Source organism: Mugil cephalus, chromosome 3 (genome assembly GCF_022458985.1).
Source record: "Mugil cephalus isolate CIBA_MC_2020 chromosome 3, CIBA_Mcephalus_1.1, whole genome shotgun sequence".
Taxonomy (NCBI): domain Eukaryota; kingdom Metazoa; phylum Chordata; class Actinopteri; order Mugiliformes; family Mugilidae; genus Mugil; species Mugil cephalus.
This window is the reverse complement of record NC_061772.1, coordinates 30,937,747-30,960,589: the sequence shown is the minus strand read 5'-3', so window position 1 is coordinate 30,960,589 and position 22,843 is coordinate 30,937,747. Positions and strand designations below refer to the sequence as shown.

The 22,843-nt window shown below is 45.1% G+C and overlaps 2 protein-coding genes across 7 annotated transcripts in view; one reads left to right on the top strand and one right to left on the bottom strand.

Annotated features, from left to right (window-relative positions):
- Window positions 1-400: 400 nt before the first annotated feature.
- Window positions 401-13,222, top strand: LOC125005238 (tetraspanin-18-like). Its single transcript, XM_047580430.1, has 8 exons — window positions 401-606; window positions 7,573-7,644; window positions 7,936-8,130; window positions 8,876-8,950; window positions 9,348-9,458; window positions 10,752-10,922; window positions 11,493-11,576; window positions 11,708-13,222. Exons 2-8 carry the CDS (start codon window positions 7,582-7,584, stop codon window positions 11,753-11,755), a joined length of 747 nt encoding a protein of 248 aa, XP_047436386.1. The 5' UTR covers window positions 401-606; window positions 7,573-7,581; the 3' UTR covers window positions 11,756-13,222.
- A 4,975-nt stretch (window positions 13,223-18,197) lies between these two features.
- Window positions 18,198-22,843, bottom strand: part of herc1 (HECT and RLD domain containing E3 ubiquitin protein ligase family member 1) — a 51,973-nt gene continuing 47,327 nt past the window's right edge. For all 6 annotated transcript variants that reach the window (XM_047580349.1, XM_047580350.1, XM_047580351.1 and 3 more), the window contains exons 70-79: window positions 22,447-22,616; window positions 22,204-22,342; window positions 21,939-22,108; window positions 21,507-21,676; window positions 20,813-20,978; window positions 20,658-20,734; window positions 20,142-20,394; window positions 19,352-19,504; window positions 18,968-19,273; window positions 18,198-18,719 (exon numbers count right to left, since the gene is read on the bottom strand). In XM_047580349.1, coding sequence (XP_047436305.1) covers window positions 18,534-18,719; window positions 18,968-19,273; window positions 19,352-19,504; window positions 20,142-20,394; window positions 20,658-20,734; window positions 20,813-20,978; window positions 21,507-21,676; window positions 21,939-22,108; window positions 22,204-22,342; window positions 22,447-22,616 — 1,790 coding nt within the window. In that variant the 3' untranslated portion in view covers window positions 18,198-18,533. The remainder of the gene's footprint in view (window positions 18,720-18,967; window positions 19,274-19,351; window positions 19,505-20,141; window positions 20,395-20,657; window positions 20,735-20,812; window positions 20,979-21,506; window positions 21,677-21,938; window positions 22,109-22,203; window positions 22,343-22,446; window positions 22,617-22,843) is intronic.

Sequence of the window (22,843 nt, the reverse complement as noted above, 5' to 3'; positions counted from 1 at the left end):
TGCTACGCTCTGCTCTACCTCCATCAGCTACAAGGAAATGTTGGATTACACACAGTTTTAAAAATATTTTTACAACTCTCACAGTCCCACGGGACCACATCCTGTTAATATAGCGTCAAAAAACAAACTAAAACGAAACTTATCAAAACAAAATGACACATGAACATTCATCGACATTATATTAACTACCTAAAACTCAATCCATTCTTGCAAAAAATAAAAATTGTTGTGTATTTTAGCGTTTTAGTTTGGCCCAAGTCCCGCCCACTAGCACAGAGGGGGTGGGGCTTATAACCTATACCGCAGCCAGACACCAGGAGGAGCTCTCCTAGCTTTGGCTCCACTTTGGAGGAGGTGTTCCATCTTTATTTACAGTCTATGGTCTGAATGTTCTGTCATTGTGAGGCTTTTATTCTGAATCCCAGACAGGAAGTAGTACATCTCCAGTGTCGGGTGTTTGACAGCGGGTCGGTCGCGCCGGTCCTCGCCGAGCACAGAGCTCCGTCCTCCCGCTGCTGAAGCCACTGGAGCCGGTTCTCAGAGTTTATCGGATGCACTAGTTTGAGTCACCGGGGGATTAAAGACACGGCTGCAGCCAGAAGCCCGGTAGGTTGGCTCTGATATTACAGCTTCATGGTGGAATATGGTTGATATTAATCTATGTAATAAAATAAAGAAAAATAAAAACACTCGTGCACTGGATGTGACAGATGCAGCTGCCAGAATATCTACACATACGTAGAATTTACCGGTAGCTTTAAGGTTAAGTGTGCTTGTTATTGGTATGTTTAAAATAGATTAAAATTATTTTTATTTTTTTAATTATTCAAATTATTTTATCAGCCACTATTAACTGTGTCATACAGCTGATGGTCATGTAACAGGTTCCAGTGATTTCAGGACTAATGTTTTTATATTAACAATCAAATCTAATAATTTCATTAAAGTGCACAGACAATAATCAGTTATAGAATTAGAATGAATGAAGCTACATAACAGAGGCAGGAAAACAAGACCCAGATACACCAACTCTCATCAATGAAGATCTCCTGGAACAAAAAGTTGTACCTGAACGCATCACAGAGACTACAGCTAATGACCAGCAGGTGGCAGTAGTTTGTGTTTACCATTCAACAGAGGAAACGGGAAGCGCTACCGTTAGCTGGGAGGCTATGAAGAGCTACTATTACCTGGGAGACTAGGAAACCAGGAAAATCTACTAGTAGCTAGAAAGCTAGGAAGCTGCTATTAGCTGAGAAGCTAGGACGCTAGGATTAGTTGGGAGGCTATGAAGGGCTACTGTTAGCTGAGAGGCTAGGAAGCTTGAAGGAGCTACTATTAGCTGAGAGGCTAGGAATCTAGGAGGAGCTATTATTAGATGGGAGGCTAGGAAGCTTGAAGGAGCTACTATTAGCTGAGAGGCTAGGAATCTAGGAGGAGCTATTATTAGATGGGAGGCTAGTAAGCTAGGAGGAGCTGCTATTAGCTAGGAAGCTAGGAGGAGCTGTTATTAGCTGGGGAGGCTAGTAAGCTAGGAGGAGCTGCTATTAGCTAGGAAGCTAGGAGGAGCTGTTATTAGCTGGGAGGCTAGGAAGCTTGAAGAAGCTACTATTAGCTGAGAGGCTAGGAAGAGCTAGTATTAGGTGGGAGTCTAGGAATCTAGGAGGAGCTGCTATTAGCTGGGAGGCTAGTAAGCTAGGAGGAGCTGCTATTAGCTGGGAGGCTAGGAATCTAGGAGGAGCTGTTATTAGCTGGGAGGCTAGGAATCTAGGAGGAGCTGTTATTAGCTGGGAGGCTAGCAAGCTAGGAGGAGCTGCTATTAGCTGGGAGGCTGGGGGAGCCGCCAAAATAATTGAATCATGTCGATATGTTGGATAATTCTTAACTTTGAGTTGCCTGAACTTGAACATTTGACAAACTTTATGATCATAGAGGTCGTTAGCATGAACCCTGTGGAACGATCTTAGTTCTTCATGTGTTTATTAGAGGCGACCTAGAACGAGAGAAGCTGTAACGAGAGCTGGTTTCCATCGGACACTGTGCACAGATTAGAAACCAGACGAGCATTTGGCTGCTTCCTGGTGTTACTTTCACACTTCTGTCATTTTCTGCTTCAGCTGCCAGGCCGTCCAAGTTTGCTTTACATTTTAAATAAATCATCACTTCATCCCGAACACTGTGAACTTTAATGTGTTGTCTCCTAAAGTATATTTTCTCCATTTAAATGAATTGAAACTGATGCTTGATTAGCCTCTAATATGAAACATTCCCATTGATAAACCCTGTTGACTTAGTCGGCATCAAAGTGAACTGAGATCCTTAAAAAATGTAAAAATAACAAAAAAATAATAATAACCAAACATAATTTAGCATGGTTGCTAATGTTAGCTGTCTGTGTTTTAGCCAGTGGTCTCTAATTTCTTAGTGTCACGACTTGAACTAGATAAAAAGAAACTATAAATGCTACTGAGCCTCCAGGAGGATGTTCGGGCTCCATCACCACAGCAGCATCTGTCTGGCTAACGCTCATCCACTGACACATGTCTGATCTGACATCGGAAACAACACATGATGGACTCTGTTCAGAGCTGATTCATCCTGGTCCACTCGTCTTTGTCTGGTTGGGTTCAGGAAGTCAGAGAGCAGCAGGATGGAGCTGGTGAAACGTCTCTTTTTGTTCAGAAGGGTCTCTGGGCCGAGGACGACTCACCATCTGGTTCTTAATCGAGTTTCAGTCGGATTTAATGAGATTAGTAGCAGAGACTCAGTGTTTGAGGAGGAGAGGTCGCGTTAATTTAATCAACAAATACATGAAGACCCTCGTCCTCCGTCACAGTCACGTCAACACACCAAACAGAAGATAACTAAAAACAAAACTGACTCTTTAATATTTACTATTATGGAGCCACGAAATGATGTCGGTTAAGATTTAATTTTATAAATACACAACCTGGACGAAAAGAAAAAGTCTCCAAATAATCAGTTCACGGTGATTTTCTTCAACAAGTTCTTTAAGACCAACTGATGTAATGAGGAGCTTCTCGTTTCCTCCACATCCCGTGGTGGTGGAGGAGATGTTAGTCTGGTGGAGGAGATGTTAGTCTGGTGGAGAAGGGTCAAATCATTGGCTGCATCAAGCAGAGGAAACATCTAGAAACTACTAAAACTGGCTTAAGACCTTTATTACAGACTGGAAGGACAGTGGAGAACCATGTTCTACCAGGAAGAAATAAATCCTGATTGATTCAATTCAATTCAATTCAATTCAATTCAATTCAATTCAATTCAATTCAATTCAGTTTTATTTATATAGCGCCAATAACAACACAAATCGTCTCAAGACGCTTCACAAAAACCAGCCTGAAACCTCCAGAGCAGCCTGAGGGAAAAACTCCCTTTTAACAGGAAGAAACCTGGAGCAGAACCAGCTCATATGGAGGAACCATCTGCTGAAGACCAGCCGGGTAGAACCAGAGAAGATAGAGAGAGAAGAACAGGAGAAACAAGATAAACTAACTTCTGTCATAGATACAAACATCAAGCTGAAGGAAACATGTAGGATCTAGTAATATAACACACAGCTGATGATCTGTGAGACAGTTTGTGAGTATAACAGGAATCATGAGCAGGTTGGTGAATAGTTCATCTAGGTAGGAGTGGACACCTGGAGGAGGACATGAAGACTGGGACAGATGTAGTTTATGGAGCTCCACAGGTCTGATACACAGACTCCAGACCATGAAGACTGGCTGGTTGATGAGGCCACGGCAGCAGATGTAGCTTAGAACTCCACAGGTCGAATTCAGCCTCCAGACCAAGACCCTCACAAGAAGATGGAGGGGAGAGAGGGAGACACAGTGGTTAGTAAATGATAAGAGATAGAAAATAAAATGATAAGATATTAGAGGACAAAGAGGAGAGGACATGTCCTCAGTGCATCGTCCCCCTGCAGCCTAGGCCTATAGCAGCATCACTAAGGGACGGTTAAGTCCAGCTCTAACTATAAGCTTTGTCTAAAAGGAAAGTCTTAGTCCTGACCTTAAACGCAGAGACTGTGTCTGCCTCCCGAACCCAAACTGGGAGCTGGTTCCACAGGAGAGGAGCCTGATAGCTGAATGGAGAAACGTTTGGAAGAAAAGCAGCAGTAGAACTCAGGGCTGTGTTTAATAGTGGAAGGAAGAACATTTCACACCATGGACAATGTGAAGGGAACTCAAGGGACTGCACAGAAAACCACTGATCAGGGAGGACAACCGGGAAAAAAGGCTCCAGTCTGACAGGGAGCAGCACAAAGACTCTGGAGACATGGGGGGAGGTCATGAGGTCTGAGGAGTCCAGACTGATCAAGATTTGGTCCAGTTATTCAGGTCCAGGTTCAGAGGATGAGGTCAGCTGACTATTCCTTCCCTCCTTCCTTCCCTCCTTCCCTCCTTCCTTCCCTCCCTCCTTCCCTCCTAGAGACGGAGACATCTGGTTCTTTCTTGCTGCGTGGGTGATGCTGGTGTCCAGATCTGATGAGTCGTCCGTGACTCATGCGTCTTCACTTTGACGGATCGGCATCATTTTATCACAATAACAGTTAAAATAATGATGTGATTTATTATTATTATTCCTCTGTCATCGCTGTGGATTTGGTGTTTACTGAGCGTCTGACACACTGGGCCTGCTACTGATATTTATTTGGTTTTAATCATTTACATCATCATTGCTCTGATATGTAATATTGGTGCATAGACAGTCTAGTGTTTCTGCCTCGTGTGTGGTTGTGTTTCTTTGTGTACGTTCAGGATGTTCTGAGTCATTTTAGACGAGGACGGAGGTTTTAAAACTTAAATCAAACCTGACTTTCCTTCCCTCCTTCCTTCCTTCCTTCCTTCCTTCCTTCCTTCCTTCCTTCCTTCCTTCCCTCCTTCCTTCCTTCCCTCCTTCCTCCCTCCTGGTGGAGGCTGTGATCATTTCTCTGAAGTCTGTTTCGTCAGGACTCGTCCTCGTCTCCTCTAAATAAGAAACAGGTTCAGAGATTGTGACGAGTTAGAAAACAACTAAACAAACAAACAAAGTGAACCAAACTGGAGTGAATCATGCATGAATCACTCCTCTGGTTTTCATCTGACATTTCTCACGGCCGTCACAGCATCAGCATCATTGATCGGCATGTTATTCATGCTGCCATGTGGTGGTTGCTATGGAAACCCACAGAAACGACAGTAGGATCACATCTGTGCTTCTCATCCAGGACCAGCTGATCCACCAATAATGATAATAATAATAATAACAATAGTGTTCAGCTGCCAATGAGAGGAAGGTACATTCTTCCTCTGTGAACATTAACTCTGAACTTAAACTAAACGACAACTAGAACTAACTAGAACTGAACCATCCCCAGAGCTACGACACGTATGTTCTCCACATACATACCTGGCTAAGAACTGGTTTAACCATAGACCGAACAGCTCCTCTCAAGTGAAGCCAAAGTCAGTAGAGCTCCCCCTGGTGTCTGGAGGCTGCAGTATAGCTCATTAGCTCCACCCCCTCCATGTTAGTGGGCGGGACTTATTTCCAGTCTTCCTTCTCCTTTTGCACTGTTGATTTTGTTGATTTTGTTGGTGTGTTGTTGTGGTTTCAGTCATTTATGTAGTTAATATAATGCTGATGAATGTTGAAGTGTTATTTTTTGGATAAGTTTAGCTTTTGTTTGTTATTTGACGCTATAGAAACAGGATGTGACATCATGGCGACCACCAGTTGCCATGCCAACCGCTCTGTAAGGTCCCGTGGGACCGTTTCAAAAAATAAGTCCAGTGTTTGATCCAACGTGTCCTTGTAGCTGGTGCAGGTGGAGCAGAGCGGAGGATTAATTAAAGGAAAACACCAGTGAGTCTGGAGGACGTGTGGGCGGGGCATCAGTGTCATGGCTCCGCCCTCAGACCGTACTGATCAGACTCACAAGATGGCGCCGCACGTATCCCCGGGAAAATAGCATCAGTTTGGACGAGAAGAAGCGGAGACATGGCGTCTTTATTTATACACAGGACCATGAATGTCCGTCCTAACGTCTCCGTCTCCGTCCTACAGCTGAGGTCAGAGGTCAGAGGTCAGAGGTTCCAACTACGTTTAAATCCCAGGAACCATTAACAGGTACTTATGGAACGATGCCTTCAGTTGCTGCAATTTCCAGTTTATTTATAATGGTCCAAATGAAATGTGGCGTTCATGTGATCATTTGTGGGCGTGGCCAGAGAGTTTGGCCTCCACTTTAACAGGTTCAGTAGAACAAATGTGATTTAACAGATCAGGTAAATCTGAAAACTCTGAGCCTCAGCTCTTTAACAGGGAGGCACTAATTAATCCGATCAAAGCTCTAGTTCAGATGAAATCACTGTTGGTTGTTGGTTCCATGTGGTGATGGTGAGACATTGAGGACATGTGGTGATGGTGAGACATTGAGGACATGTGGTGATGGTGAGACACTGAGGACATGTGAGGACATGTGGTGATGGTGAGACATTGAGGACATGTGGTGATGGTGAGACACTGAGGACATTGAGGACATGTGGTGATGGTGAGACATTGAGGACATGTGGTGATGGTGAGACATTGAGGACATGTGGTGATGGTGAGACACTGAGGACATGTGAGGACATGTGGTGATGGTGAGACATTGAGGACATGTGGTGATGGTGAGACACTGAGGACATTGAGGACATGTGGTGATGGTGAGACATTGAGGACATGTGGTGATGTCCACACGTCTGTGTTGTGGTGTTGGGTTGTGACAGATGGTGAGTTGGACTGTTCAGTCCTCAGAGCTCATTACGTTCTCATGCTGTCACTATGTTCCATCATCATCATTATTATTATTATATCACCTCCGTCTCTGTCTAATCTAAACTGTTCATGGTAAAGTTAATAAATGTAGATTAGATTTAAGTATCAGGTACGTAGCTCTGTTTATATGTGACGCTTCATACGTTGGTTCTGTTCCCTCATCCTGGTTTCGTGTCCTGTCACTTTCATGCTTCAACATCTTATTTTATCGTCCTTCATGTCTCATTGTTTTATATCTTATTTAGTTTGTGTGACAGTGTCTCCCCCCTCCCTCCCCCCGTGTCTCCCCCCTCCCTCCCTCCATGTCCACCCCCTCCCTCCACTATTATTTTAGCCACGTTAAATAATTAAAGTCTAAATTTTTTCTTCTATTTTAAGCTTCGTCCTTGTCAGAGTTTTCACCTCAGATCAACTCAGACACGAAGAAAAGAAAACACGAAACATCTCAGAGATGATGTTTGACACCTTCATCCCTCTCTTCCTTCCTTCCTTCCTTCCTTCCTTCCTTCCTTCCTTCCTTCCTTCCTTCCTTCCTTCCTTCCTTTCTTCCTTCCTTCATCCCTCTCTTCCTTCCTTCCCTCCTTCCTTCCCTCCTTCCTTCCTTCTTTCCTTCCTTCCTTCCCTCCTTCTTTCCTTCCTTCCTTCCTCTCTTCCTTCCTTCATCCCTCTCTTCCTCTCTTCCTTCCTTCCTTCCTTCCTTCCTTCCTTCCTTCCCTCCTCTCTTCCTTCCTTCCCTCCTCCCAGGTTTCAGTCATGGAGGGCGACTGTCTCAGCTGCATGAAGTACCTGATGTTCATCTTCAACTTCTTCATCTTTGTGAGTTTTGACCCTTTTCACAACATTTCACTCTGATCAGCCACTTCATTAGGAACACTAGGAAGGAAGGAAGGAAGGAAGGAAGGAAGGAAGGAAGGAAGGAATTGTCTAAGGAAACCAAAACAAGCATTAGCTCCAAAATATTCATGAGGTTAATTGACTTGAGACATGTGAAGTGTTTAAATTATTAATATTATTAAGTATCTAAATGGTTTTTGTTTTCGTATTTAAATCATTATTATTCTAGTATTTAACTGACTGTACAGTGATGTGAGGTCCGGTCTCTTCCAGCTGGGGGGGTCCTTCCTGCTGGGTCTGGGGGTCTGGGTGCTGGTGGACCCGCTGGGGTTCAGGGAGGTTGTGGCGGTGAACCCCCTGCTGTTCACGGGCGTCTACGTCATCCTGGCTCTGGGGGGGCTGCTCTTCCTGCTGGGCTTCCTGGGCTGCTGTGGAGCCATCAGGGAGAACAGATGCCTCCTGCTCCTCGTGAGTCACAGCTTCATCACACTCAGCGTCTAACCAGCCAATCACAGCCCTCATCAGCATCATCATCATCATCATCATCAGCATCTAACCAGCCAATCACAGCCCTCATCATCATCATCTTCATCTACATCATCATCATCATCATCATCATCATCTAACCAGCCAATCACAGCCCTCATCATCATCATCATCATCATCATCATCATCAGCATCATCATCATCATCATCATCATCATCACCATCATCATCATCATCAAACCAGCCAATCACAGCCTTCATCATCATCATCATCATCATCATCATCATCATCAGCATCATCATCATCAGCATCATCATCATCAGCATCATCATCATCATCATCATCATCAGCATCTAACCAGCCAATCACACGGCAGCAGATCAGAAAGTTCCACCAAAGTTTCAGTTTGATTCATTTCTATTCAGTGAGTCATTAAACAGCAAAGATCAGGATTTAAACCCAAGAATCCAACTTTTTTTTCTGACTATTTGTTTCTAGTAAACACTAACAGAGAAAACACGTAGACACCTTTGGATTCAGTCCTCGTGTCAGGATTTATTCGTCATGGTTCCTCGTGGTTCTCCATCATTTATCCACCACATGAATCTGAGCCTGAATTTAATGAGGTTCTGTCTCCATCTAGTGGTTAAATGGCGGAACTACAGGAATATAAACCCTCTAAATGTCTTTAAATCTGAACCACGTCTCTCCGTGTCTCTGTTTCAGTTCTTCATGCTCATCCTCTTCATCTTCCTGGCAGAGCTCTCGGCGGCCATCTTGGCGTTCCTCTTCAGAGAACACGTGAGAACCGAGTCTGGATCCGTTCACATGGTGGATTAGAACGGATCTGAGTTCATTACAACACAAAAACCCTCTGATTAATCCTGGAAGAACAACCTGGTTTAGACCTGGTTCAGACCCGGTTAGACCTGGTTTAGACCCGGTTTAGACCTGGTTAGACCTGGTTTAGACCTGGTTTAGACCTAGTTTAGACCTGGTTTAGACCCGGTTTAGACCTGGGTTTAGACCCGGTTAGACCTGGTTAGACCTGGTTTAGACCTGGTTTAGACCTGGTTTAGGTTTATACTGATTTTAACCTGAATGAGTATGTGATGTACAGGTTGTGACGTGGCCGGTGTTTGTGTGTTTGTGTGTTTGTGTCTGTGTGTCTGTGTGTTTGTGTGTCTGTGTGTAACAGTTAACCAGAGACTACTTCAGCAGGGAGCTCAAACACCACTACCAGGAACACAACAACACCACCACACAACCAGACGTCTTCACCTCCACCTGGAACGCCATCATGACCACGGTGAGTCGACCTCAACACGCTCCACCCGCCCTCCCACTCTGAACACGGGAAACATCCATCATCCATCCATCCATCATCATCCATCATCCATCCATCCATCATCATCCATCCATCATCATCCATCCATCATCCATCCATCATCCATCCATCATCCATCCATCATCCATCCATCCATCATCATCCATCCATCCATCATCCATCATCCATCCATCATCATCCATCATCCATCCATCATCCATCATCATCCATCCATCATCCATCATCCATCATCCATCATCCATCATCCATCCATCCATCATCCATCCATCCATCATCCATCCATCATCCATCATCATCCATCATCCATCATCCATCCATCATCCATCCATCCATCCATCCATCATCCATCCATCCATCCATCCATCCATCCATCCATCATCCATCCATCCATCCATCCATCATCCATCCATCATCATCATCCATCCATCATCCATCATCCATCATCCATCATCATCCATCCATCCATCCATCCATCCATCCATCCATCCGTCATCATCCATCCATCATCCATCATCCATCATCATCATCCCTCCATCATCCCTCCATCCATCCATCCATCATCCCTCCATCCCTCCCTCATCCATCCATCCATCATCATCCATCCATCCATCCATCCATCCATCATCCATCCATCATCCATCCATCCATCCATCATCCATCCATCCATCATCATCCATCATCCATCATCATCCATCCATCCATCCATCCATCCATCCATCCATCCATCCATCCATCCATCCATCATCATCCATCCATCATCCATCATCCATCATCCATCATCATCCATCCATCCATCATCCCTCCATCCATCCATCCATCCATCCATCCATCCATCCATCATCCATCCATCCATCCATCCATCCATCATCCATCCATCATCCATCCATCCATCCATCCATCCATCCATCCATCCATCCATCCATCCATCCATCCATCCATCCATCCATCATCCATCCATCCATCATCATCCATCATCCATCATCATCCATCCATCCATCCATCCATCCATCCATCCATCCATCCATCCGTCATCATCCATCCATCATCCATCATCCATCATCATCATCCCTCCATCATCCCTCCATCCATCCATCCATCATCCCTCCATCCCTCCCTCCATCCATCATCATCCACCATCCATCATCCATCATCCATCGTCCATCCATCCATCCATCATCCATCATCATCCCTCCATCATCCATCATCCCTCCCTCCATCCCTCCCTCCATCCATCCTGTCCTCTGTCTCTTCCAGTTCCTGTGCTGTGGTGTATCTGGTCCTGAGGACTTTGATGAGAGTCTCTTCAGACTCCTGAGCCCCAACAAGATGGTTCCTGAGGCCTGTTGCCAGAGGAACCGTTACCTTGGAGACGTGGGCGTGGACCAGTGTGTGAGTGGCGGCAGCGTGGCCCTCCGACACAACAAGGTCATTACTCACCTGACATAAACAGCACAGTCCAGGAGAAGGTCTGAGTCCTCCAGGTCCTGGTTTAGATCCAAAAACTGTTCAGGACTCGTAGAGTTTAGAGAAGACGTTTCCTCTGAGGAGCTTCTTCAGACAGAAACTCGTCACTGGAGGATAGAAACCATCAGATACTGACCTGTAGAGAAGGACGTGCAAATAAACACAAAATAATGAGGTTTTTATCAGATCTAAAGCACTGATGGAAAATAAATATTAAATGTTAAATCTAAATGTTACAATTTGAATCTAAATGTCAAATTTTAAATGTTATTTAAGTATTTTTTCCAGGTTTTTCAGAAAACTCAACAAACTGAATCAAATATTGAATATTTGATATTTATTATTAAAAATAATAAAAAAGAATCTTGGGCCATTATTTTATGAAGGTTTAATATTTAGTAAATGTAATGACTTTAAATCTGTGACCGTAGAGACGTAGATAAACGTCTCCTCATGTCTCTCCTGTTGTTGTTGTTAACATCTTACTTCCAGATTCACAGAAGCTCCTTTAACGTGGTATTTGTTCTTCAGGGCTGTTACTCGGCCGTGGTCGAACACTTCGAGGCTTATATCTACTCAGCTGGAGCTCTGGCCATCGTGGTTCTCACCATCGAGGTCGGTTCATTCTCTCATTTCTGATTCAAATCAGTTTGTGTTGGTTCAGACGAATCAAGTGGAAATGAATCAATGGATTTTTAATCTCTGTAGAAATGAAGCTGGTATGTTTGTGTGTGTTCTCTCTGCAGCTCTTTGCTATGGTGTTCGCCATGTGTTTATTCAGAGGCATCCAGTGACCTTCATCTTCATCATCATCATCATCATCATCATCAGGACCAGCGGACGAACCAGCTGTAACATATGAGCCGTATTTCTGCACTGATAGTTTGTGTCTCAGTGGTTTTGTGATCATTTTGTACGTCACAGCAGCAGCAGCGGTGGTGGTGGTGAGTCCAGGTCCAGGTCCAGGTCCAGGTCCAGGTCCAGGTCCAGGTCCAGGTCCAGTAGACACACTCAGAACCGGAGCCAAGGTTCTGATGGAATCGCTGCTTTAGTCCAGGACTGAATGTGTCCAGGAAACAGAGCACACAAAGATTCACAACTTCACCACAAGAGTCTGCACATTACCAGGGTTCATCATTATTATTATTATTATTATTATTATTATTGTTATTATTATTATTATTATTGATGTTGTTGTTGTTGTTGTTGTCAGGATGTAAATCACTTGTACAGGAACGTGTTTTTATATCTTTATCTCAGAGGTTTGATGCTGCAGGTTTAATAAAGTTTTTGTGTCTCTATGGGTCATGCTAACGTCATGCTAACGTCATGCTAACATCATGCTAATACTGCAGATTCACAGATTCAGTCAATCTATTTATATTTTATAAAAAACAAATTAAAAAATACAGATTTAAAATGCATGAGTTTTGAAACACGGTTCAACCAAGACCAACCAATCAAGACCAAAAAAATACCAAAAACCGATTAAACCATAGACTGTATATAAATATGGACGCCACATCTCCACCTCCTCCAGACTCACTGGTGTTTTCCCTTAATTAATCCTACAATCTGCTCCACCTCCACCAGCTACAAAGACATGTTGGATCATACACTGAACATTTTTATAAAAATAGTTTTTACAACTCTCACGGCAGCTGGTTTTCGCTATGATGTCACATCCTGTTTCTATAGCATCAAATAACTAAAACGAATCTTATCCAGAAAATAACACTTGATATTATATTCATCAGCATCACACTAACTTCCTACAATGACTGAAACCATCCTTGATAAATATTTATTAGACGTGTATTTTAGTTTTAGCCCCAAGTCCCGCCCACTAACGTGGAGGGGGCGGGGCCTATGACCATAACTGCAGCCTCCAGCCACCAGGGGGAGCTGAAGCAGGTTTGATGAAGCTGCAAGTTGTGACGTTAACACGACTCATGGAGAAACACGGTGGATTCATTTAAACCTGAATCATTAACTTCACAAACTATTCATTAAAACCTTCGTGTTTAATAGTGAAGTCATCAGTGGATTCATGTCGTGTTTGTAACCGTGTTGAGTTTTTGAGTCTGTGGGACTGAAATGATCCATGTGTTGGTTATAGAGACGCTGAATAAACTGATGGTTGTGTTTTTATGGTTTTATTCTTATATATGAAAGAAAAAATCACGGATCATGATGTGAATCAGAACCTGCTCGTCTCATCAGACCACGAGTTAAAATAAAACGTTAAAGATGTTTGATAATGTGACGTCTCTGTGTTTCAGTTACATTCAACATTTTATCCACTGAGAGACAGATCTGATCTATAATAATATGTAATAATAATATTGACCTGGTGCTTCACCTAAAAACCTCCAGAACAGGGAATAAAAGGAAATAAGGTCTGAGATAAGAGAAATAAAATGAAGAGTGTCGGGATGATGGAGCGTTTGTCTGTGTTGACCTGAGGATGTGGCAGCGTCTGGAAACAGCAGGTTAACGGGAGCAGACGTTTCTCTGAGGACCCGGCATCAGGTTTCTAGATTCTTCTGGAACAGCTGAAACTGATCTGACGGAGAAAACAAAAGTGATAGTAGACGATCATCATCTGAACTCTGAGCTGCTGCTGCTGCTTCGTCTCAACAAACCAGTTAATGTGCAACAAATGTGGAGGAATCCTCTCCAGCTCTGGCTGCTTCTGTCTCAGCTGGGACCAGGAGGTGAGTTCGCTTCCAATACGTCCAGAAAGAATCTGTCCTCTCAATAAAAAGCTCTCATCTCAACGAGTCTCAAGACTCAAAGGGTTGAATCCTTTCACAGGATGAGTTTGATGTGTATTAAAATAAGAAATGTTTTTATCATATATGTGAAGATGTAATTGAGAAAATGAGCAAAAGATTAAAAGAATCAGGACAGAAGTCAGTGAAATGTGATTTAATTTGATTAAAATGTGATGATATGAGGCTTTTAGATTAAACTGAGTAAGTCTCATGTAGATAAACACTCCCTGGCCAGTTTATTAGGTACAGCAGCGAAGTCATTCTAACCTGAATAATGTTGAGTTGATGTAGAAACAGATGTTGGTGTTAATTAAACTGAACTGGATTAAACTCTGAAGTGTTTCTGTTATTTAGCTCAGACCAAAACATTAGGAACACGTGTCAGTGAGACATAAAAACCTCCAAATAACCAAAAACTTCACATTTGTATTGAGAACATGATCATGTTTAGATTAAATCATTTACAGCCTCATTTCACCTCATTACTGCGTCTGTCCTTTAGTTCTTGGTCTCTCGCACAGACTCTAAACAAAGATGGACGCCACGACACCTCCTCCAAAGGGAAGCTAAGGCTAGTAGAGCTCCCTCTGGAGGCTGGAGGCTGCAGTGCAGGTCATAAGCTCCACCCTCTCCATGTTAGTGGGCGGGACTTCGGCCAAAATGAAACACTAAAAATCATGTTAAATCATTTTTTCAAAGATGGTTTCAGTCATTTCCGGTAGTTGATATAATGATGATGAATGTTGAGAGTCAGTTCTTTGTATAAGTTTCGTTTTAGTTAATTATTGGACGCTACAGAAACAGGATGTGACATACTGGCGACCACCGGTTGCCATGACAATCTGTAAAGAGGTCACATGGGACGGTGAGAGGAGATTAATTAAACTGAAACTAAACGCCAGTGAGTCTGGAGGACGTGAGGGCGGGGCATCAATATTGTGGCTCCGCCCTCAGACTAGATGGTCTGTGGAGGAGATGTGGCGTCCATGTTTATATACAGTCTATGGCCTCTGGTGTGTTATGTCCACAACTCTGACTAAAACAGTGCGGCCCCTTGTGGACACATTAGAAACAGCAGCACCTTTACAGTCACAGTCTGGGCCGCGGGCCGTACGTTTCACACCCCCGGTTTCTCGCCTGCAGGTGGCGCTGTGAAGGTGCTGTGTCGGCCCGGCCAGCGCGTCTCGTTGCCATGTTCGTACCACTATGAGGACCGGGCGCAGGTGTCGCAGCTGTCGGTGCAGTGGCGGAGTCCTCGTAACGAGCTGCTGTGTCACTACATCAAACACAAGTCGTTCCGGAACTGCAGCATCGGCTACGACATCAGCTACAGCCCCGGCAGCATCGGCCTCACCATCCAGGACGTCCGGCCCGAGGACTACGGCGCCCACGTCTGCTCCGTGAGCAAGCGGCACGAGTTCTCCGACTACAGGGTGGAGCTGGACAGGATGACAGGTGAGAGGGGGCGGGGCTACGAGGCCTCGTGTCGCGCATCAAACCTTAATAAAAGTAGAAACTGAAATAAATCCTGACGTCAACATTTCTGCCCGTTTGTTTCCATTAGTTTGTCTTCTGCTAAGAAGCAGCGGATAAATGAATAAATACATCAACACATCCGGTTACAGTTACTGGACAAAGTCAGGACTTATCTCCCTAAACAGATGTTCAGGGCTCCTTCCTTCCTTCCTTTCTTCCTTCCTTCCTTCCTTCCTTCCTTCCTTCCTTCAGTCCTCTGGTCTCTGACTGTCCACGTCTGTCCCGTCCTCACTTCTTCACAGCTACAGTTTAAAGTTTTATTGTTTTTAAATGTTTGAATGGTCTGAGACTCAGAGTCTACCTGTCCTCACCTGTCCTCGCCTATGCTTACCTGTCCACACCTGTCCTCGCCTATGCTTACCTGTCCACACCTGTCCAGGTTAAAGTTGCTCACTGGACTGAGTTCAGTCCCAGATAAACAATGAACTTTGTCTTTTTATCATTTATCTTCTTTTATTGGTTTTAAATTGTGTTCATTTTGTGCATGATAATGTGTGTGATTAGTTTGGGCCTCGGTTGTTTTTAAACGTCTTAACTAAACTTTTATCTTCATGAAGCAGATGTTTGTTTTGTATTAATCTGGAATAGTTTTAAGGGTTTATTTCCTTCATAATGGGGCTGCTGCTAACAGGAAGCTAACAGGATGCTAACAGGATGCTAACAGGAAGCTAACAGGATGCTAACATGAAGCTATCAGGATGCTAACAGGATGCTAAGAGGAAGCTAGCAGGATGCTAACAGGATGCTAGCAGAATGCTAACAGGATGCTAACAGGATGCTAGCAGGATGCTAACAGGATGCTAAGAGGAAGCTAACAGGAAGCTAACGGGATGCTAACAGGATGCTAACATGAAGCTAACAGGATGCTAACAGGAAGCTAACAGGATACTAACAGGATGCTAACAGGATTGGTTTGTTTCCTTTAGATTCTGTGACGTCAGCTCCAGAGGGCGGAGGGACTCAGTCAGGTGTGTTGACCTGCAGCAGATTAAAGTATTAATTATTAAATAATAATAATAAAATCAATTCATTATTAACAGATTCTATAAATAAACAAACATTTTCTTTGTGTTTCAGGCCTCAGCTGGAGACTCGTCGCGCTTCACGCGTTATTATGTTTCATGGTTCACATGTAGAAGAAACTACGTTTACACGCAAAAACACGCTTCAGTATAAAATAAAACTGTAGATTCACAAAGAAACGGACAGAAATGAAATAAAAGCTGCTGTGGTGAATAAACCTCCTCCTCTGACTGATTATTTCTCCGGAGATGAATCAGAGGTTTCATTTCTAAATGATAAAGTTTTATTCATGTTTGTTTAATATTGTGTTGATGGAGCCGCTGCCATGGCAACAAGTAACTCTGACATCCGCCGCTAGATGGCGCTGTCATCACAACCCGCTGCAAACTGAGAACCTGAGGAAGAAGATGAAGCGCAGATTATTTAAAAAATAAAGACATAAAGTGTTTTTCTTTTTATTCTTTTCAGGATTAGTTACATTTATCTGGGACTATTTTTATCAGCGGATGAATCCGCGTCTGGAGCCGCAGGAAGTTATTTATTTATGAGGTTTATAACAAATAAATGAAGGTTGGTTTGTTCAGGAAATAGAAAATATTCCAGTAATGAGAGATATGATCAGAAACAATGACGTCAACAGTAAAACTCTCCTTTAAAGAAACTTTATTGTCAACAAACAGGAAACACAAACTTTAAAAAAGCTGAGGTTCATTGAAACCTGAAGCAGTTCTCTCATTATTATAATAATTAGCCTTTATTTATTATTATTATTATTTGCCTTTATTTATTTATTATTATTATTATTATTATCATTATTATTATTATTATTATTATTATTATTATTATTATTATTATTATTGTTTTCCGTGTCACATGATGAGAACAAGACACCCTGGAGATCTTTCCACTCGGTGTAATTGATTGACTCCATGAGGACCAGACCAGGACCCGTCCTCCTCCAGGTCCAGGTCCAGGTCCAGGTCCAGGTCCAGGTCCTCTGGTGTAGCTCCTAGCTGAGCCTAAAGGAGTCTGGTCTGAGGAGCTGTGATGTTAGTGAGTAGTAACGGAGTCACATCCACAGACTGAATCCTAGAATCTGATCTATGAGACTGAAGAGAAATAAATAGTAGATCTACTTTAAAACCATTGTTGCTCTTCATCCATGTGGTATTAACCAGGTAAAATGTCTCAGGGGCTGGATTCCTGCTCCAGGAGAATATCTCTCCTCCTCTTCTTCCCACCATGTTCTCCTCTCTAAGCCTCTTAAAGTTCTCCTCCCTGCTCTCAGCACATCTCACTGCAGAACCTTCTTTAGGAACCTTTCACCTCTACCTCCATCTAGGAACAACTCTGAGAAAACATCAGGGTTCTAGTTTCATTTGACCACTAGCAGATCTGAATGTTCTTCTATTTTCAGATCAAACCTTGTGTGTGTTGTGTTGTGAGGTTTACACATCTCATATCTCATGGATGAACTCGTCTCCCTGGTCAGAGGTGAGTTAGTCACTAGGGAGGAGTCCTGGTTTGAGTTTAAATGCAGCTCAGTGACCAGATCCTCCTCTGTTCCACTATCCAGGTTCAAACTACTCCGTCTTTTCCTTTGACGTGGGTCAGGACCACATGAGAACCCCTGGTCTAAAGAAGGTTCAGGTTCAGGTTCAGGTCTTAAATGTTCCTGGATCTAAACCTGGAGGAACATCAGAGTCCAGCGCCACCTGCTGCTGCTCCACTGAACAACAACAAAGATCCTAAAACTGAACTCAGAGAGAGAGAAGATGGACGAGGGGACAGCTCCTCCTGCTCCTCCTGCTCCTCCTGCTCCTCCTCCTCCTCCTCCTCCTCCTCCCTCTGATGGAGGTTGTATCTTGTTGTGTAGTTGTGAATCAGAGTCGACTCCAGCCACTGATGCAGTTTTTATTGATGTTGTTTTTTTGTTGTTTGCTTTGGGGAAACTCAGCGTCAGCAATGAAAACAATAAATATGGATATTATGCAAAACATTTCCCTAATGAAGCATTTTACACAATGTACAGTCCACCTCCTCCTGCTCCTCCTCCTGCTCCTCCTCCTCCAGCTATACAGTCAAACAGAAACAGAGCTCCATGCAGCAGAAACCCAGAGATCGGGACGTGGAGTAAAAAGTAAAAGCTGCTCCCCTCATGTGAATCGGTGTGTGGATAAAAACTAATAAACCCCAGAGAGGAGACCAAGCGTTCTGGTGCTGAAGTGGGGGGGCGTCAGTAGTCGGTGTCGGAGCCGTCGGCGTTGTCCACGTTCCTGGAGAGCATGTAGTTGTCCATGTCGATGGAGCGGCAGTTGTTGATGGCGTAGCGCAGCCTCTCGGCCATGACGGTCTGGCTGGAGTACGGCGGCAGGCGCAGCTGGAAGAAGCAGGTCTGGGAGGTGGGGAGGCTGTCGTAGGGCTGGGGACCAATCAGGAGCCGGCAGTCAGGCCACAGACCAATCACATCACACCCCACCTCATAGGTACTACTGTTAGCACTGTTAGCACTGTTAGCACTGATGCTAACGTCATCAGAGCTTTCTTTCCCTACTTCCTTCGTTCTTCCATCATTTCATTCTTTCCTTCCTTTTCATCTTATTTCTCTCTCTCCTGCTACAATCTACTGATTATTACTGATGTTATGATGAAGCGTATGTGGAAACTCACCCGGTCCACCTTCATGATCTGGAACCTCTGCGAGATGTCTGCGGTGTTGGCCGGGAGGCGTGAGCGTCCGGAGACGAAGCGCATGAAGAGGACTCGCTCCTCGTTGGAGAACTCCTCCAGGGTCTGCCAGAACCACTGGACCAGGGCGTGCTGCTCGTCCACCTCCCGGTACCGCACCACCTTCTTCAGCACGTCGCAGCAGATCTCGGGCATCCCACAGACCATCTGCTCCAGCTGCTTGGCCGTCAGCAGAGACAACAGCGGCACCGGGACGATCCAGGACATCCCCTCACGGACCGCCGCCACCTGGTGGACGACAGGACGGAGCTCATAGAGACGTGTTCTGATTCTCATGTTTACGCTGCTGAAATAAACCGTTCGTACCTGGCGGTCGATCTCATGCAGCCTGTACTCGATGGCTCTCTCCACGTACTCCTTCCTGTTGGAGAACGTCAGAGGGATGCTGTTTCCTCCCGGGATGATAGGAACCATTTTACCGTCTGCACTCTGACCCACAAACGAATCCAGAGGAATCATCTGGAACAAAACACCAAAACAAAACCCAGAAATAAAGATGTGAGGAGCTACTATTAGCTAGGAGGAGCTACTGTTAGCTAGGAGGAGCTACTGTTAGCTGGGAAGAGCTATTGTTACCTAGGAGGCGCTACTATTAGCGAGGAGGAGCTACTGTTAGCTAGGAAGAGCTACTGTTAGCTAGGAGGAGCTACTGTTAGCTAGGAGGAGCTATTGTTAGCTGGGAAGTGAGGAGGAGCTACTGTTAGCTAGGAAGCGAGGAGGAGCTAGTGTTAGCTGGGAGGAGCTACTGTTAGCTAGGAGGAGCTAGTGTTAGCTAGGAGGAGCTACTGTTAGCTAGGAGGAGCTATTGTTAGCTAGGAGGAGCTACTGTTAGCTAGGAGGAGCTATTGTTAGCTAGGAAGCGAGGAGGAGCTAGTGTTAGCTAGGAGGAGCTACTGTTAGCTAGGAGGAGCTATTGTTAGCTGGGAGGAGCTACTGTTAGCTAGGAGGAGCTATTGTTAGCTAGGAGGAGCTATTGTTAGCTAGGAAGCGAGGAGGCGCTACTATTAGCTAGGAGGAGCTAGTGTTAGCTGGGAGGCTATGACAGTAGTAGACAGAGCTAGCGTTAGCGTGGTTAGCTGGTGTTTTTCTGTCACACCTCATGGAAATTGTCCTCGGTGATGCCGCTGTCTTCAATGTGAAGAATGCTTTTGAGCGTCTGCACGTAGAGCAGGTCCACCTCCTCCAGGTCTTCCAGCTGCAGGGGGATGCAGCACAGCTGTTTCCAGACCAGCGGCGCCAGGTGCAGGTCCAGGGGCTTCTTGGTGCGCATGGCCACGCCCATCAGGATCCCCAGGAACTTAAACTGGAGCATGTGTTCGTCCAGGCAGGAGGACGGGTTCAGGAGGAACCTACCAGCCAGAGGAGCAGGTTTATTCATCTGATCATAACTTAGATTTACATTCTAAGTCCATGTCTGTGGTTTTCTAACTTGTTCCTACTGGGACCGATGTGTCCAAGTAGTTTCCTTCATGATCATTAAAGTCTAATGAGACTTTGGGAAATATGTGGGACTAAGATCACTTAGTGGTTTTATCAAAGATCTGGTCTAAACACTTTAAAGGACATGAAGTGTAGCTGTTCCCTGTGTCTGCTGGTTTGTCCCCGTCCTCACCTGTCTCTGTTGTATCCGACCTCTGCGGTGGCGTTGGGGGACGGGATGAGGAGGTCCACGACTCCCGTCTCCAGCTCCTACGGGACATTTACAGGATGTCAGGGTGGGACTGGGACCAGGACTGGGACCAGGACCAGGTCTAGAGCTGAACTCACCTGACACATCTCTGTGATGGTGTCGTCAAACACTCCCCCCGCGTCGTCGGCTCCCTCCCCCACCAGCTTCACCTTCCAGGCCCTGGAGGGAAGACGCAGGTCGGACGCGTTGAGCTTCACCACCTGGCGAGCGATCTGCACGAAGATGGGTTTACACTTACGCCCCCTGGAGGACAAACACAGGAGGACACGGTCAACTCCTCAGACCAGAGCGTCACTGTGGTGGCGAAGTTATTAAATCTGAAGAGAAACTTTTAAATAAAATGAGCACGTATTTGAGTTTTAGCTGATTTAGACCCAGAACTTACCAGCAGGTGGCAGCAATGAGCCCACATTACACTGACTCTTATTGAGAGATGTCAGGTTGTTGTTGAAATGTTATTTAAACATAAACATTTTCATTATGTTCTTCTTTGCACTAAAATGAAGGAAAAGCTGCTGTTGTTGTTAATTAATTTTGCTCTAAAGTTCCTGGTTCCTGAACTAAAACAAGTTTGACCCCTGATGCAGGAATCACAAGACTATTAAATTCATTTCCAATGAATGAATCTCTCATATGTGAACATGTGTTTGTCACATTAGAACATCACAGCTGATTCAGAGACAGTTTGTTTTATCTTGTTCTTTCCTTTCACAGGATGAATAAAGACAAAGACACATGAAGTGAGAGTGACCGAGGCGTCTGGGTTCTGACCGGGTGGAGATGCGTTTGACGGTGATCTGGGGGCCGTAGTTCTTTCCTTGGACCATGGTCTTCCCTATGGAGCGCACCATGGGCAGGGTGTAGACCCGGGGCGCCAACAGGGGCCTCAGCTGGCCCTGCACGATCCCCCAGGTCCCAGCGTTGTAGTGGGACGTACAGCTCTGTGGAACCAGAACCAGGTTCAGACTTTAGACCAGGGAACCATGAACTACACACACATCGTCACTGCTGAGGTCCACATCTCTTATCATGTGACATGCGACTGGATGTTATAACCTCATGTTTAGGACACGTCAGAGGAACCTGGTCTAGTTTATACGTTTCTAGAATTAAAAAGAATCTGAATCCTGCAGCTTCAACTGAGTAAATATACATTTACATGTAAATAAACACAGACCATGATGAGCTGCTCCTGGTTCTCACCTGGTTGTTGGGGCTGAGGTTGAGGAGTCTCCAGGAGGAGTACATCAGGTCAGAGAAGTGGTAGAGGAGGCGCAGACGAGCCCTCACCACCTCGATGCTCACCTCCTTCAGCCCACTGTACTGAGGAGGAACGGCCACGGGTAGACCCAGCTGGAGAGGAACCGAGGAGCCTGAGGAGGAGGAAGAGGGAGAGGAGTAAGGGGAGGAGGAGGAGGAGGAGGAGGAGTGTGAAGATCCATGGTTATGAGGAGCAGGAGGAGCTGACCTGGGGCTCGAGGAGGAGCAGAAGGAGCAGTCCATGCGGAGCTGTGGCAGCGTCCTGCTGAGATCTGATGGATGTTCTTCCCCTGAAGACTCGTCACCAACGTTGGTTCCCTCACATGGTTCGTATGGCCCAGACCCAGCTACACCAGACACCACAGAAGAAGAAGTCAGGTAGGACCAGACCAGAGGAGGAGAGGAAGAAGAGGGAGAATACGAGGAGGAGAGGAGGAGGAGAATAGGTCACCTGTCCCTCTGAGTTGCTCCCCCAGGTGTAAACGTCTCCCGTGGAGGAAAGGACCAGAGTGTGTTCAGCTCCTACAGCCACATCCTGGACCTGGACCCCCGACAAGGCCGGGACCTGCTGGGGCCGGTTGTGGTTCCTGGCTCGGCCCTCTGGTAGACCAATGAGACGGTCTGGACCAGGACCAGGACCAGGACAGGGACAGGACAACATGGACAACAGAAACAGAAACAGAAACAGAATCTACTGAGTGTTTTCTCAAAGTAATGAATGAATCAGTTCATATTTAATGACACGTTACTAAGTCTGGTCCTGTAGTCTGTCTCCTCTCCTTGTCCTATTTTAGTCCTCTAGTCTGTCTCCTCTCCTTGTCCTATTTTAGTCCTCTAGTCTCTCTCCT